At 34.3% G+C, this 16,806-nt stretch overlaps 3 protein-coding genes across 5 annotated transcripts; all 3 read right to left on the minus strand.

Annotated features, from left to right (window-relative positions):
- Positions 1 to 1,473: 1,473 nt before the first annotated feature.
- On the minus strand, positions 1,474 to 11,008 carry LOC132742214 (U8 snoRNA-decapping enzyme-like). Its single transcript, XM_060730549.1, has 3 exons — positions 10,669 to 11,008; positions 8,379 to 8,645; positions 1,474 to 1,754 (listed from the first exon to the last, which is right to left on the minus strand). Exons 1-3 carry the CDS (start codon positions 10,729 to 10,731, stop codon positions 1,557 to 1,559), a joined length of 528 nt encoding a protein of 175 aa, XP_060586532.1. The 5' UTR covers positions 10,732 to 11,008; the 3' UTR covers positions 1,474 to 1,556.
- LOC132742213 (uncharacterized) lies at positions 4,340 to 8,323 on the minus strand. 2 transcript variants are annotated; one of them, XM_060730548.1, is made up of 2 exons: positions 6,182 to 7,405; positions 4,340 to 4,478 (listed from the first exon to the last, which is right to left on the minus strand). In XM_060730548.1, the coding sequence occupies exon 1, from the start codon at positions 7,219 to 7,221 to the stop codon at positions 6,190 to 6,192; it is 1,032 nt and encodes a 343-aa protein (XP_060586531.1). In that variant the 5' UTR covers positions 7,222 to 7,405; the 3' UTR covers positions 4,340 to 4,478; positions 6,182 to 6,189. The 2 variants fall into 2 exon arrangements, with proteins under 2 accessions (XP_060586531.1, XP_060586530.1); XM_060730547.1 differs by lacking the exon at positions 4,340 to 4,478 and adding an exon at positions 8,090 to 8,323 and having other exon boundaries at positions 5,472 to 7,225.
- Positions 11,009 to 12,446: 1,438 nt separating the features above from the next.
- On the minus strand, positions 12,447 to 16,462 carry LOC132742215 (U8 snoRNA-decapping enzyme-like). Of its 2 annotated transcripts, none has more exons than XM_060730551.1 (4): positions 16,357 to 16,462; positions 14,013 to 14,248; positions 13,279 to 13,545; positions 12,447 to 12,792 (listed from the first exon to the last, which is right to left on the minus strand). In XM_060730551.1, exons 2-4 carry the CDS (start codon positions 14,226 to 14,228, stop codon positions 12,592 to 12,594), a joined length of 684 nt encoding a protein of 227 aa, XP_060586534.1. In that variant the 5' UTR covers positions 14,229 to 14,248; positions 16,357 to 16,462; the 3' UTR covers positions 12,447 to 12,591. The 2 variants fall into 2 exon arrangements, with proteins under 2 accessions (XP_060586534.1, XP_060586533.1); XM_060730550.1 differs by lacking the exon at positions 16,357 to 16,462 and adding an exon at positions 15,289 to 15,549.
- Between the last annotated feature and the right edge of the window lie 344 nt (positions 16,463 to 16,806).

A 16,806-nucleotide genomic window follows, 5' to 3' on the forward strand; every position in this document is an offset into this window, starting at 1 on the left:
TTACACAATTATTTTCCTCCCATGAAATACACAACTTTTTTAAAAATGGCTGCCGCTTACATTTTACAAAGCCAGGTCTAAGATAAATTCGCAGTAAGTAACAGAAATATGGATGGATGGTTGGACTTTTTCTCCTACAAGAATTGTTTGTTTTTTTTATTTCAACAAGCGATCATTCATATCTTTTTAATAAAATGAATAAATATCACCGTCATTTAACCATGATTGGCGGACTTATTTCTCAGCTCAAGACTTCTTGTTTTTAATGAGAAATTCCCTCTGAATGGGGCTCTCAATGGGGGAAACAGATTTTAATATTAACGTTAAAATTATGGAAATTTCGTTTTAACTTGTTTTAAAGCATAAAATAAAAAGAAAATTTGTCTGTTTGTTGTGTAAGATGTAATTTTATTTCATCTCGTGAACTTTAAAAACAGTATTCTCACTTGTGGCTACTCGATGAAATAAAATTTCATCTAACACACAAACAAACAAATATCCTCTATATAATATTCCATTTTCTTCATTTTATTCCAATCTGTATTGATCAGTCGTCTGATAAATTGGTGTGACAGATATAAAGATAAATTTATCAGATATGCAGTTTATCAACATATATTAATGTGATCACATGATGAATATATATATATATATATATATATACTTGTATTTATGATGAACACAGGAGTATATATATATATATATATATATAGAAATGAGAGAATATATACACACATACCACCACATCGATATGCCAGTCCAATTACGGCACAGCGCCTAGCAGAACAGTCATGAAAGCATAGCCACTGCTCATCCACCATCACAAAAATGATGGTTTCAGAACAGCTTTATATACAGTCACAAACTGCACTACACATTGAAACAAGCTCAACATTCACATATATAGAGTTTGTTCTCTGTTAACATATCTCACAAATCAACGATGACATTTTTATTGTCTTCTTCACTGATTGGGACCAGAGAACTATATATCTATTTCCGAAAGTCAACTGGATCACGTAAGATCAAGTAGATCCGTAGGATACAATGAATTTAGACAGATAAAGTATATATAAAGGGAGATAATTAAATTCAATACAGTTATACTTTCCCCTGCGTGGGATCACTTAAGATACAAGTGTGCAGATAAATTGATAGAAATGAGAGAATATATACACACATACCACCACATCGATATGCCAGTCCAATTACGGCACAGCGCCTAGCAGAACAGTCATGAAAGCATAGCCACTGCTCATATATGTGTGTATATATTCTCTCATTTCTATCAATTTATCTGCACACTTGTATCTTAAGTGATCCCACGCAGGGAAAGTATAACTATATATATATATATATATATATATATATATATATATATATATATATATATATATATATATATATATATATATATACATGTATATATAAGTTACAGCACTATAACTAATAATTGATTTTGATTCGTTAAACGTTAAATATCATATACTTTTACGTACAATAAAGTAAAAGTATAGCCCACACATTGCACGTTCCATTGTTTTTGATGTTTGTCCCTATGCTAATTTTGATAAAATGTTATTAGAAATCATCACATTTTTCTCTATAATCTCTTCTTCAATGATATATGAGTGTTGTAGGCCGAAGAGAAGCTCCTCTTTCGCATTCCCTGCAAATTGGTTACATAAAAATGCCGGTAATCCTCTGAAAGAATCCTTCAGCGAGTATAAAGGTGGCCGCAAACACCCTAAAGCCTGTAGTACAAGTAGACAAACAATAAAGTTGATGAATCAAAACATTCGTATCCAAAAAATATGTATCTCCGTCATTTACTCATCTCTATAAATTAAAAAAGGCAAATTTTTAGTTACGAATTGTTGAAATATTAGCTACGTTTAAACACAATAAATTAAATTTCTTAAGATAGCTTTACATTTAAGATGACAATTTGTTCGTGTATAATTGTTGAATTTTGCTTAAGACTCTGACAAGGTGGGCGCATTAACTGCAGTAAATTAGTTGTTGTCCACAAACAGGTTCGAGCAAGTCGAATTTGCAACATTTGCAAGATTGCCGAATTGGTCGAAGACATTCATGGGTCCACTTCAATTACTTGTAAGGCAATGTAGCGGGAAACGTCTTAACTTACTGTGTTTCTTAAATAGACTTGTTGCCCATTTCATGAGAAACTATCCAGTATCAATTTCCGGGATATCAAGATGTAAATAAAGTTTGCTAGCCTAAGATATGTAGACTAGCCCGGCTATACTGGTGATAAAAGCATATCATTGTTTAGTCCAGTATGGTAAGTGTTAGTCACGTTTAGATACATGGAACCGGTATAAAATACAAAACATAACAAACAGAGGAAAATGTGGAATGTGTACAAAACTGTCATGACCACCTTGGTGATATAGCAAGTATACTATGCATGTATTCAGTAGCTAGTAAACAGTTATTTTGTAAATTACTTCAATATCGTACTTTTTATAATATGATAATATGGACGTATATAAGTTTTAAATTCGATTAATAAACAAGAACAGACATTTCAACGTAATTTACAAGACATCGAGCAATATGCCTACTATATGTGGGATAAGACAAAGGGAAACTTGTTTGAATGCTTTTCAAAAAAGGTTACATCAGTTATTGCTAACATACTCGTGAAGTAAACTTGTAGTGGCGCTGTACCAATACAGGTCCATATCAATATTAATTAAATGATTAAGCTAGACTTACCTGTAAGGTGAAGGTTAATCATGATTTCATCCACATAAAACTCACTAAGGGCTCACACAGAGAGAAGACGCAGCTATCAGCAGCCAGTGGTCATATTTTAGAGTAAGTAATGCCGAATAATATCGCAAAAATATCAGTTTAAACGGGGAGGTAGCGGGTTGGGTGTGTGAGCCCTTAGTGAGTTTTATGTGGATGAAATCATGATTAACCTTCACCTTACAGGTAAGTCTAGCTTAATCATTTAATTTCATCCTACATATAAACTCACTAATGGGCCCCACAGAGATTTTAGAGTCCTTTTTGCGATATTTTGGAAAGGACATTACGTGCCATCCAACGCCATAGTAAATATTTATCTTTCATGTTATTATGAAGAACAACGATTTAATTTCAAGACATAAAGGTCTTTTTGTATTCTGCAATTCGGTAAAAACACATGTTTTTCATATTTTTACAGAATATAAATGCCATGCACAACTATATAGAAAGTAATTAAATATAGCTATAATTATTATTATCACTACAGTTTTTTTTTTTTTTTTTTTGTCCCATTATTATACACTCTAATTAGCAATATCTATGATAGCCTGCATAGATTTTCCATTGGTATTTGATACTGGTTTATCATAATATTTAGCGAATGTCTTAGCATTGCTCCATCCCGCTGATTCAATTATCGTCTGTAACGGGACTCCACGCATGTGTGCGATTGAAGACGCAGCAGCGCGCGTGCTATGTGGTTTGAATGATTTATGCACCCCAGCTCTGTGCATAATTAGCTTAATCCAGCGACAAATTGTTTGTTTTGAAACGGCCCCATGAGGCTTGACCGTTGATATCAGTAATTTATTGGTATTTCTGAGGTCTTTCGTTCTCTGTAAATACTCACTAATGACGCTGACAATACACAAGCGTTTATCTGATTTAAAACTGTCAAACAAAAAGGGTGTCTGATGCCGACCAGGTTTCGATGTTTTTAATAAATGTGGAGTGTTTATTATCAATCTTTCGTCTGAAATATTAATGTCTTCCAAACAAATGAGATGGAGTGTTTGACACCGCTGAGCTGACAACAATAAAAACAACATGCTTAATTTTCCAGCCAAAAATAATAATGTATCATTTTCTGTTTTTGATAAAAAATCTAAAACTGTTCGCACATCCCATATCTCTTTATATCTCGGAAGTGCCGGCCTTGTGTTAAATACACCTTTCATGAACCGTGATATCAGGTTATTATTGCTGAGATCTACGTTTGAAATTATCTTAACAAACCCACAAATTGCTGATCTGGCAATACCAATCGCACTGTAGGTTATCCCTTTTGAATATAGGTGAGACAAAAATGCTATCACTGTTGCTACAAGGGGTTTAAAGGGATCGTGTTTCCCTTCACAGAAATGAAACCATTGTTTAAGATATGTTTGATACTGTTTCCTGGTTGTTCTCCGCCACGAATTAATGATAATCTGCTGAGCTTCATTTGAAATCCCTCTATTTTCAAGCGCTTTCCTGATAAGGGAAAAAGCGCCAGCCTCATCTTTGTTAATGGGTGTTTCTTTCCCGGTCGATGGCACAACGTAAGGATGTCCTGAGGGTGCTGAAGTAGAAGGCATGGTGCAACAATAAGTTGTATTAATGTCGGCCACCATGTCTGTGCAGGCCATATTGGTGCTACTAAACACAGTAGTTCTGTTTGATCTATTTCTACTTTTTGCAGGACCCTGCCTATTACACTGAAAGGTGGAAAACAATAATAACAATTATCATGCCATGAGAATGAAAAAGCGTCTATAGCAAAAGCATTTGGGTCAGGTTGTCTTGAAACATACGTCGGAAACTTGTTATTTAAGCGAGATGCAAATAAATCTATATTTAAGGACGGGAAAGACCGACAAATTGCTGTGAACATCTCAGGTGATATACTCCATTCTAAATCTTCATTTCCAGTACGACTCAGTTTGTCTGCCGTGCGGTTCAATGACCCCGATACATGATGTGCTGACAACAAAATGTTTCTTTGAATACACCAATGCCAGATATCGCGCGCAATTTTATTCAATGAATCTATTCTTCCCCCGTAATTATTTATGTATGATACACTCGTAGTGTTATCCATATAAATTTTTATATAGATATTTCTGTTGTGTTTAAAAAGCGACAATAGCCCAACTTGACACGCTTTTAATTCTAACACATTGATATGTTGATTTTGTTCTTCCGCCGACCAAAAACCATTTGTTCGTCTATTTTCTGTTTTATCATACGCGCCCCACATATGTCCCGAAGAATCAGTAAACATAATGTTATTCGGGTCAGGCGATGTAATACTTTTGAAACATGAATGTATATGAGTGATCCACCATCGCAAATTTTCCAAAATATCTGGCGTGATTGTAAAAAAACTATTAAAATTACCCTTATGGTTTTTCAGTTCCCTTTCCTTATGTCGTTCTAAAGGTTTTATGTACAACGGAGCATGCATAACCCCCGGTGATGCTGCAACCAGTTTTCCAATAATCTTTGAAAATTTTTGAATTGTTATTCGCCGGCATGTTATTATGTTATTGCAAAGCTCTGTGATATCATCACATTTTTCCTTTGTTAATCTTATTGTCATTGTTTTAGAGCACAGCACAAATCCCAAAAATACAATCTTTTTCGACGGAACCAGGACAGATTTACCCATTGAAATTGTAAATCCTAACTTGTCTAATAAATCAATTGTTTCGCTGATATTTCGAGCACAGGCGGAGTATGACTGACCTTGCAAACATGCGTCGTCGATGTAAATTGAACTTAAATGACCCCGCGCTCTTAAATGAGAAAAAACTGGCTTCATCAGTTTAGTGAATATCATAGGGCTTTTTGCAAATCCCATCACAAGCGCTGTAAATTGATATTTTACACCTTCGAAAAAGAAACGAAAATACCGTCTGTCCCGTTCGTATATAGGTATAGTGTAAAAAGCATCAGAAATGTCGACCTTGCCGAAATAACAATTTTTCCTCATTGCTGTGGTCACTGACCCCAAAGTTTCCATTTTAAAATGTATTTTGCTGACGTAGTTGCTATTGAAAGATTTTAAATTCAAAATAATTCTAATCCGTCCGTCTGATTTTGGTCTTGTGAATATATTCGAAATGTATTCTCCGTCCAAGTTTTCGTCTGCAAGTTCTATTATTCCTTGATTTAAAAACCGTGTAATTTCAAACTGTATTGCTTGTTTTTCGTTTTCTTTAAAATTAAATGGTTTTGGAATTTTATACTGAAAAGGAGTTGCTGACAGCTGTACCCGATAACCGTCTACAGTTTCTAGTATCCATTTATCTTTGGTTATTTTTCTCCACTCATTCAACGCCATTCTGGTCTTCCCCGCCCGAAAATTCTGTGAAGTATTTATAATGGTAGAGGAATATTTCATATTATGATTACTTACTTCGGATATTAATTTTTCTGTGCTCTTGATTGGAAAGTATTCTTTTTCTGCTGTTTTGTTCTGTAATTGTGATTTTGACGTCGTCGCTGTAGATTGAAATTCATGTTGCCCTGTGAATTGAGCGCATGTTTCCGTTTGTGCTGAGGTACCAGGGTCGCCATGCCCTGGCGTTTCCCTAAAAAAGAACGCCTGGAAGTACATGTAAGTTGCTGCTTATTGTCCCTTAACTTTTTAAGTTCTTCATCTACTTTATCGCCAAACAGATGAGTGGCAGATTGGTTTGCTGAACAAATTGGCCTATAAAGCGGCAGAAGTTCTTTCTTTATCCTGTCACGTCTCATCTGAGAAGTAGTGACAAAAGCATTGGTTAACAGTTTGAAAGTATCCCCAATCAACTCTTTCATTTTTGGTCGTCCATCTGTCTTTAACTCATCCATGGTCTTCAATACCGGTACCAAAGCAGACGAAAAAAATTTCTGTGTCCTCTGCAACAGAAAATCCTGTGCTTTAACTTGAGATGGCAACTGTCGCCACAACTGCTCATTCACCAAAGGTACTTGTAGAAATTCTACATTGTTAGGCCTCTTGTGTGTGTCCAAAAGTTCCTTTATTTTTTCTTCTTTGGGTTGTACCTGCAAAGCTTTATTGCTCAAAGTGGCTAGTTTGTCACTTATCGCCGCTCCTGTTTCTGAGGCATCCTCGAAGAAATCCACCATGCAGAATTCATCATCATCATCATCATCATCATCATTTCCGTCGGTGACCCCAGATTCGGTGAAAAAATCTCCCACGCTTTCGTGATCTGAGCCTGAATCATCCCTCGTGCAAAAACGTTTCGAAGTTGATGTTTCTTCGCAGGTAACTGCAGTTCTTTTCAAAGAATTTACGTCAGACCTCATTTCAGTCAGAGAATCCGTTAAACCTTTTATTGCATTTTGGATGTCTTCTAACTGACTAGAAGATCCTGCAAGTGTCCCGAATTTTTCAAATATATTGGGAATATTGGACTGGTTGTTTCCGACCTCTTGATCGTCGGCCATGATCCTGAAAAATGTTTTTTAAACATTTCTAGCAGCAGTCCATTTAAGCAATAAAATGAAGAAGAAACATATATAAACGATTAGAATTTAATCGCAGTCAGGCGTAAATAACGCCGTCAAATAGATATCTACATAAATCATTAATTCGTCCCTCTGTGATATGCAAGACGCCTGATTTTTTTTTTTTTTTTTTTTTTTTTTTATTATTATTATTATTATTATTATTATTATTATTATTATGTATGTCATGTTGCATGAACACGCCCTATTGCAAACAAATATATAATTTGTCTGTAATGTTCAGACCATTTTAGCTTTTCCATGGTGTTTGGATAAGCATAATTACGAACAAATGTATCTTTTGTCTGTGGTGTTCAGACAGTTTTAGCTTTTCCATGGTGTTTGGATAAGCATGATTTCATTACGAACAAATGAGTCTTTTGTCTGTGGTGTTCAGACAGTTTTAGCTTTTCCATGGTGTTTGGATAAGCATGATTTCATTACGAACAAATGAGTCTTTTGTCTGTGGTGTTCAGACAATTTTTGCTTTTCCATGGTGTTTGGATAAGCATGATTACGAACACTGTATCTTGTTTTGCCTGTGGTGTTCAGACATTTTTTTTTTTTTTTTTTTTCGTATTTGGCAGCAGTGTTCAGACAAAATTGGCTAATAAATATTGTTGTTATAAAATGTATAACTACAAATGTATATATTGTCTGTGGTGTTCAGACATCAAACATATACGAGGTTTTTTTTTTTTTTTTTTTTTTTTTTTTTTTTTTTTTTTTTTTTTTTTTTTTTTGACAAAAAATTAAACGATTTTAAGTATAAACTTAAAATAAATATATACAAATAAATTAAACATACCTCTTATCACACTTTTCTTAACTGCTTAATTAATATCCACAAATGAAACACTTGTTAGTCCTAAATAATTACACTATAATAATTTAAACTTGTGAAAAATACGACAGGCTTTACTTTAATTAAGAACAATTATACGTCTTGACCGTAGCTGCTAATGCCTCGTTATGACCACTGGCTGCTGATAGCTGCGTCTTCTCTCTGTGGGGCCCATTAGTGAGTTTATATGTAGGATGAAATATTAATAATGTGTTGTACCTAGTAAAGTGATGTAAAAAAACAAGGACCATACCTCCACACCAAATTCCTGCGCATGAATACAGTTACTTTCGATAGTTTTCAGGTTTTCTAGCGTTACTTCCTTAACAAAAAAATGCAAAACGAATTTCTTGACTTTATGAAGATATGTCACAGCGTAATCTGTCTCCTTGAATCCAAATTCACTGATATCTAGTCCAAGTTCCTCCTTCAACTCACGATTTAGACCAACAATTGTCTTTTCTCCATTGTTGATATGTCCTCCGGGAAAACCGAAGCGTCCATCGAATCGCATTTGCATCTGTGCCAACAAAACAATTTATATGGATATAATGTAAGAATTTTTTCTCGCGATGAAACTGTGAAATGAAAAAGAGGGCCATGATGGCCCTGAGGTCGCTCACCTGTATAAAGGCACCCGGAGCGGGGCCAGATAAAACCCCAGGGCTTTTATTTGAACAAACTTCGAAGACACCCATTAGAAGATGTTTCATGATGTTAAGTTTTTACTACACACATATAATGAAAAACAACAATCTATTCCCCCCCCCCCCTTCCCCCCTTCCCCGGCAGGGCCAATTTTAACCCAAGGCCTTTTATTTGAACAAACTTGGTAAACACCCATAAGAAGATGTTTCATGCTAAACATCTAAGCTCTAGCTCATTGGGTTTTTTTCAAAGAAGATTTTAAAGTTTTTGCTATACACATATAAGGAAAATCAATAACACCCGGGGCTGGGCCAATCTTGACTCCAGGGCTTTTATTTGAACAAAATTTGTAGACATTCACTAGAAGATGTTTCATGCTTAATATCTAAACTCTAGCTATTTGGGTTTTTTCAAAGAAGATTTTTAAGTTTTTGCTATTCACATATAAGGAAAATCAATGACCCCCGGGGCGGGGCCAATTTTGACCCCAGGGCTTTTATTTGAACAACTTTGGTAGACACCCATTAGAACATGTTTCATGCTAAATATCTTAGCTCTAGCTCTTTGTGTTCTTTAAAAGAAGATTTTTTAAGTTTTTACTATATGCATATAGGGAAAATCAATGACCCCCTGGGGCGGGGCAAATTTTGACCCCAGGGCTTTTATTTGAACAAACTTGGTAGACACTCATTAGAAAATGTTTCATGCTAAATATCTTTGCTCTAGCTCTTTGGGTTCTTTAAAAGAAGATTTTTTAAGTTTTTACTATATGCATATAGGGAAAATCAAAGACCCCCTGGGGCGGGGCCAATTTTGACCCCAGGGCTTTTATTTGAACATACTTGGTAGACACTCACTAGAAGATGTTTCATGCTTAATATCTAAACTCTAGCTATTAGGGTTTTTTCAAAGAAGATTTTTTAAGTTTTTGCTATTCACATATAAGGAAAATCAATGACCCCCGGGGCGGGGCCAATTTTGACCCCAGGGCTTTTATTTGAACAAACTTGGTAGACACCCATTAGAACATGTTTCATGCTAAATATCTTAGCTGTAGCTCTATGAGTTCTTTAAAAGAAGATTTTTTAAGTTTTTACTATATGCATATAGGGAAAATCAATGACCCCCTGGGGCGGGGCCAATTTTGACCCCAGGGCTTTTATTTGAACAAACTTGGTAGACACTCATTAGAAGATGTTTCATGCTAAATATCTTAGCTTTAGCTCTTTGGGTTCTTTAAAAGAGGAGTTTTTAAGTTTTTACTATATGCATATAGGGAAAATCAAAGACCCCTGGGGCGGGGCCAATTTTGACCCCAGGGCTTTTATTTGAACAAACTTGGTAGACACTCATTAGAAGATGTTTCATGCCAAATATCTAAGCTCTAGCTCTTAGGGTTTTTAGAAGAAGATATTTAAAGTTTTTCTCTTTCGGTTGCCATGGCAACCAGAGTTCTGCGTGGAATTAAATTCTTTGAACAATTTTTAAAGGTGACCACCAAAGGAACATTCCTGTGAAGTTTGGATGAAATTGGCTTAGTGGTTTATGAGGAGATGTCATTTAAAGTAAAAGTTTACGGACGGACGGACGCCGGACGAAAAGCGATCACAAAAGCTCACCCTGTCACTTTGTGACAGGTGAGCTAAAAAAGAATATGGTTTTCTTACGAAATATGTATTTGGTTTCGAAATGTGCGAAATTTAGATTTTGCACCTTGCTGCAGATTAGGTTTTTGTGGATTAATATATTATGTCGTGATCTTGTCAAAATTGTTTTGTTATTTTGTTGGACTTTTATTGGTTATGTTTCATTTTGTATCTTTTAACACTTGGTTTCGTATATACATATGCATTGTTATCACAAATGGTTTGACAACAGAGGCAGACGACACTTACTATAACTGCTGCCTTTGTTGACTGTTGGTTCCATCTCATTCTTTCATCTCTAGCGAAGATCATTGCATGCGCCACATGCTCGTAATCAGCAAACGCTGTATCCGCCTCATAACGCGTGATTGTCGTAAAATCAAATTTAGTATCTCCATGACGACCATAAGATTCATACTTTACGAGCTCTCCCCAATTTTCTTCTTCTCGAGGACTTTGTTCAAATTCGGCATTTGTGGCACGCTCCTTCCCTGTGTGCTGTTGAAAATATTTTGAGCACTTACAAAGTCAATCAATTAACCCACCCACTGACAAAGTCAATCAATTAACCAACCGCGTAAAGATAGAAACGCTTTCTATATATTATAATATTAATGACAAAGATTATAAGTTGAAAACCATTTAGATTCAGTTATAAACTACTTCTTAATTGTTCGTTTATTTAATGTAATTTTAATTTTGTTTGTTTGAGGCGCCGTATATTATTTTCTTACATTTTAGTTTACTACTTTTTATATTTATTCATCTCTTTTTGTTGTCTAAATTAGAATTCCCTTGTTGAAGGCAAAATTATCTTCCTCAAACCATGTTAGTAATAACATAATAACAAAGACGTTCTGTTGCTTCATGACATTTATGATAAGTTATCAATTATATACAATAAAAAGCTTCAATGAAATTGTTAAATAATAACAATAAATCAAAATTTGTTGAATGATATGATGAATAAACTAAGAATAATAAAAGTAAAACACAACATGTGAAAAATAAATAAGAGAATAGAATGGTCCCAAATATACCTCTAATACAATTTATAATTTAAATGATCTATTGCTAATTTGAAAAATACCCTATCTGTCTTTATTGTAATTGAGCACCTTAACGTATTTTATTACCCCTCACTTTTTTCGTAATGCTAATTTCCCATAGGCCTCTGGGAGTTATTTTTTACTGTTAATGCAAGTGTACCACGTGACTAAGAATTTTGTACTGTTACATAGGTAACAGTATTTTTTAACAGTATAAAATCTGGTCACGTGGTCTATTTTCTAAATAAAATGAAATAAAATGGCCGCCATTTTTTCTCGATTCATTCTTATTTTCAACGTTAAACCACGATAGGAAGTCAATTTCTTCTCTGGAGTAACTATGACACTCTTAAAATTTAGTTGTTTGCAACCTGGTGTGCTTTTCGCGTATAAAATATCTTTTTGTTGAATAGTCAAAAAGTGAGCATCCGTTTCCAACGGAAGTAATTGCAATGTAAATAATTATGTGTCAAACTGGAACATGCAGACGATTTAAGCATGCAACAAAGGATTATTTTACAATTTTAATCAGTGAAACGTTACAGATATGGTGGACAGACATAGGATATCATCGTTTTTTAGTCAAAAACCATGCTAAGAATATTCTTGAAACAGAAGGATCAGATTTCACAGATCATAACCGTGTAAATGGGTTAGTGTTTTGTTTTCTAAAAAAAACCTAGCTTATTGTATGTTTATGATTTGTAGATATCATCACTTGCTTAAAGAATAAAAGAAAAAGAAAACTTAACTTAAAAGGTAAGGACAGTTTAGTTATTGTTACTCTTGGTTTATTCTTGTTACAGTTAGATTTAGTTGACAATTTCAGATCATCACAGTATTTTTGTTCGGGGTAATAAAATAAATAACACATGGGTTTGTGAGTAACAGTAAAAATATCATCCCTCGTAAAAATACTGTTACCCTCGGACAGTATTTTCCTCGGATGATATTTTTACTGTTACCCACAAACCCATGTGTTATTTATATAATAACACTAAGTTGTTAATTGGCAGATATTCACAAACGCTACCCGCGGCCATTGATCATTGAGTTAATTACATGTATTTATAATATATTCTAAAATTCTTCGAACATTATGTTAACCGTGCTATGTAAAGCGTCATATAGATTTATTTGCCTTGAAATTTTCTGTTAATTCCACTACATGCTCTATCTCTTCTCGAGTGAACAATTTAGTATGAACTAGTCCGCAAAGCAACTCTTCTTTAGCGTTCCCGGCAAACTGATTACTTAGAAATGCAGGAAAACCTCTGAAGTTATCTCCCATAGTAAACAATGGTGGTCGAATACTACCCAATGTCTGAAAATAAAACAGATAATATAGCATTGGAATGTTAACCAGCATAATTGCTCAGTCAAACTACATTGTAATAACCATAACCACATCCTTAAACTATTTCTTAACTTTTGTTATACAAATGTTTGTTTTGTTTGTTTGTTTCATTTTACGCACCATCAGTACATCAGTCATATAGGCGGGTAGTTTCCTAACCATCGTTCCTGGACAGTAACACCAGTACTAGACTACCTTCCTCCGCGCTAAACTACCAAAGCATCTCCCGGCCAGAGAGGTAACTTGATTAGAAATCATCAACTCTAATCCCTCGACCACAAAGGCGGTTTTATATACAATTGTACTTAAATCAAATCATAGTTGGTGACCTGTGTGTTCAAAAAGCAATTTACATCGTTTCCGTTACTTATGTTACATGTTGTCTATGTAGATTTTCTCTGTTTATCTGATAGAGTGCTAGAAATTTTAGGGAAAAAATATCACTTCTGGTACCTCTATACCGTGTTCATGTGCTTGTGTACATTTATCTTCAATTCCTCTGAATTCATCCATCGTAACTTCCTTAATGTAGAAATGCAACACAAGTTTCTTCTTATCGTGTAAAAATGTCACAACATGGTTCTCTTCGTTGAAACTATGTTTATTTAAATCGAGCGCTATTTCCTCATGCATTTCACGATTAAGACCCTCGACAGGGTTTTCTCCTGGGTCAACAAGGCCACCAGGGAATCCGAGCAGACCATCAAATCGCATCTGCATCTGAAGGAAAACAACACAACGAGGTAAAAGTACTCAACCTTTATTTATATATTTGTAATTGTTTTAATCTATATTGTGTTTGTTTACCATGTAACATGTTTACCTTTTGCCGAAATAAATCTATCTATCTATCTAACAATATGTGTTTTCTAATAAGAACATACAAAAAGCATTGAATATAATTCAATTTGCATACTATGTAAATTTTACTATTAATTGTGCTAGGTAAAGTCTAGTGTTATTCTGGGTGGTAAAAAACATGACCTGCACAGTTTCAAAAGATCTACAGATTAGCTTGCTTGTACATCATCTTCATAACCCAGCTAATGTGCCAATCTTCTCTTTCTTAAAATGATTAATAGGCTACATGAAATTCAATAGACATGTAACCCGGTATGTGTTTACATTTTCTTAAAAATCATGTGTTTATATCCAACAACATTTATTATGTACTACAAAAACCAAACCAGAACGGCAGCCTTGGTGTTATAGAGATTCCACAAAACGACGTCATTCTTTGCGTAGAGCATGCCATGAGAAGCATGCATGTGTTCTTTATACTGCGTCTTTGCATCTTCATAAGATATTATCTTGTAGTCATGTTTAGTATCGCCATGACGACCGTAAGACTCTAAGTCTACCAACATTCCCCAACAACTCTCTTCTTTCAGATCATCATTCATGGCTCTGTGATCTTCTATATCTTGGGTTATAAAATGAAAGTATTCTTTTTTATGAATATTTAGAAACTAAATGTTGTTAATTTACAACTGTCGGACGAGTCATTTAATAAAATACTTAAAATATGTATTTCTATTGAAAACTTATAGGAAAACAGTATTCAACATCATACTGGCGTAGCAAACAAAGCACTGATGACTAAGGTTGTTACTTGAATTTGTGTTATCACGTAACATGCATCTCCGAAATATGTTCAAAATTGAAGTGATCGCTGAAGCATACTAAGGTATACCCGAGATGAATCAGTTGTAATTGTGTGAATTTGTGCTCAGTGTGAACCTATGAGTCGATTTTATCCAGACTGCCAGGGACATAAATAGCATTCTTAATTTGTACATTGTTCATTATCACAAAAGATTGATTCAGTCATCAATTTAACTGCACTGGTTACGGTCAGTTGATACTAAGAAAATACATTGTTTACAGATTCATTTACTACAAGTTTCCGAGAGATCTGTTTCAATTAAATGTCACAGAAAAAAATGAGTCTGAAAGGAAATCCACGTAGATATACATGTATGTATAATAGCTTATAGAAACTTATACAGTAGAAAAGATACGGGTTTCCTTGAGAGTCGAATGCAGATCAGTAAGTTCAGAACAGTGTAAAAATATTTCTTTCTTGGATAATTAAGTACATGTACGTATAATAAACCACCACTTTAGAATTTAATAGATGTAATATACATCAAAATTAATAAATATATTTCTAGTTTACTTTAAAGCATAAATGCACAGAAAAGAATGTTTTCATCGGTACACGAGTATAAATTTCTCTCAAGCATAACGAAGTCGACAATCTTATATATATATATAAATGTACATTGCCACATGTTCAGTATCGATCATATAAATCTTTAGAAATGTTTCAATTTAAGTACATGTAGTCAGCTAGCATAGTACGAAAACCAATAAAACAGCTATTAAAAAGAATGTTTTAAATGATCAATATGTATAACTTATCAATGTGTATACATGTAGTATCAAACTGTTTTACTTTACCTCCCGATTATTTTAACATCCAAATCAGACGACACCAATAATCAAACGAAAGTAACTGATCTAATGATCGCTGACTAACCCCACGGACTTAAATTATTATGATCCTAAACGAAAACGATTAGCTATATACGTATGTTTGTCGATTTGTATTAATGACAAAATACATATCATATGAGTAAAAGCCTTGATTATGTAACAGATACCAAACATGCATGGTTATTCTATTTGCAGATTTGTGTGCTAATAGTTGTATACAATGTTTACGTTCTATAAGCACCATGGCATTTTATTTTATTTACGTCATATTGTGTGGCTGTTAAGCATATAAACTTCAATGTTTTCCGCCGTACACATCTGCGAATGTTTCTGATTTCAAAATTAAACTGAAAACCATTTTTCATGTTTAAATTTAATGAAGACAGCGCGACGGTATGTGGACGGTCGCTTCCATTAACAGGAAACAGACCCGATCAAACCGAGCTAGCTAGTCTGCATTTATTGAGACTTGATGGTAAAAGGTAATTTTTTCAGATATGTAAAAATTGATCGAAAACCAGTTGTATCGTTGTAGCAGATGTCCCATTCGTGTTTAAATATTAAAATATTTTTGACAGAGTGTTTACAGGGGCGTATCACGTTGGGGGGCAGGATCTGACCCCCAAGCGTCTGTGAATAAAAGCCCTTAAGCGCCCAATTTGTTGGGCTACATGTACGTCGTCGAACAGCAGAAGTCATGTTTATTTTTAATAAGCGAATAAATTTTGTTAAGATAAACAACATGGCATCTTGCCTGAAAGATCAGCTAGTTGGCCATGGTGATAGTGAACACTGGGTGATAAGGGTCCGGGTAAACCGGATTCAAAATCATTACCAGATTACCGGTCAAGACCCACATAAAGATTCTGATTGGCAAGACACACTCTTTTGCCAGAGACATGTTATCTATGTCTCTGCTTTTGCAAAAGGTAATGTGTTTATTTCAACTAAGTGTAAACTTTGTTAATAGTTCTATGAGGTATATATACTCCTAGTTCTGTTAAGCATTTACAATACAAAGAAAAGATATACCTGAACTGATAAATTGCCTTGTAAGTGGCGTTTTACATAACAAGGGAAGTAACTTTTCACTGTCATTTCGTTAAAATTCGTTCATGCATGGTTGATATGTGAGAGAAAAATGTGAAAACGCGTCACAGAAATATTGTTAAAAAGATTATACATTTATCAGCTGTGATTTATTTCAAGCTACTGGAGCTATCCTTTATCCTCAAACTTAATTATTAGTTTTCGAATCTATAGATAGATTGAGCTGTTTACAAGTAGCATGGGAAATGTTAATTGCATCTCGTATGAAATTGATTCAGTCACATGTGGTGCTTAGAAAATTACATTTTCAATTCTTAGAATGTTATGGAATTGATTTTATGGAAATGATAAGACTCGCCTCGAAAGCCTCCAATAAACACCTTCTTGTAGTTTTAAAATCGATTCTGACAAAAAATATAGTCTAATCTACAT

Source organism: Ruditapes philippinarum, unplaced genomic scaffold (genome assembly GCF_026571515.1).
Source record: "Ruditapes philippinarum isolate M1 unplaced genomic scaffold, ASM2657151v2 ctg7612_1_1_1_1, whole genome shotgun sequence".
NCBI classification, from domain to species: Eukaryota; Metazoa; Mollusca; class Bivalvia; order Venerida; family Veneridae; genus Ruditapes; species Ruditapes philippinarum.

Coding starts and splice junctions, on each gene's coding strand:
- LOC132742215 (XM_060730551.1), bottom strand. CDS start 14,228: ATGAATGATGATCTGAAAGAAGAGAGTTGTTGGGGAATGTTGGTAGAC. Junction 13,546..14,012: donor ACACCAAGGCTGCCGTTCTG/GTTTGGTTTTTG, acceptor GTTTTCCTTCAG/ATGCAGATGCGATTTGATGG. Junction 12,793..13,278: donor CACATGAACACGGTATAGAG/GTACCAGAAGTG, acceptor TTTTATTTTCAG/ACATTGGGTAGTATTCGACC.
- LOC132742214 (XM_060730549.1), bottom strand. CDS start 10,731: ATGATCTTCGCTAGAGATGAAAGAATGAGATGGAACCAACAGTCAACA. Junction 8,646..10,668: donor CAACAAAGGCAGCAGTTATA/GTAAGTGTCGTC, acceptor TTGTTGGCACAG/ATGCAAATGCGATTCGATGG. Junction 1,755..8,378: donor CGCAGGAATTTGGTGTGGAG/GTATGGTCCTTG, acceptor CTTGTACTACAG/GCTTTAGGGTGTTTGCGGCC.
- LOC132742213 (XM_060730548.1), bottom strand. CDS start 7,221: ATGGCCGACGATCAAGAGGTCGGAAACAACCAGTCCAATATTCCCAAT.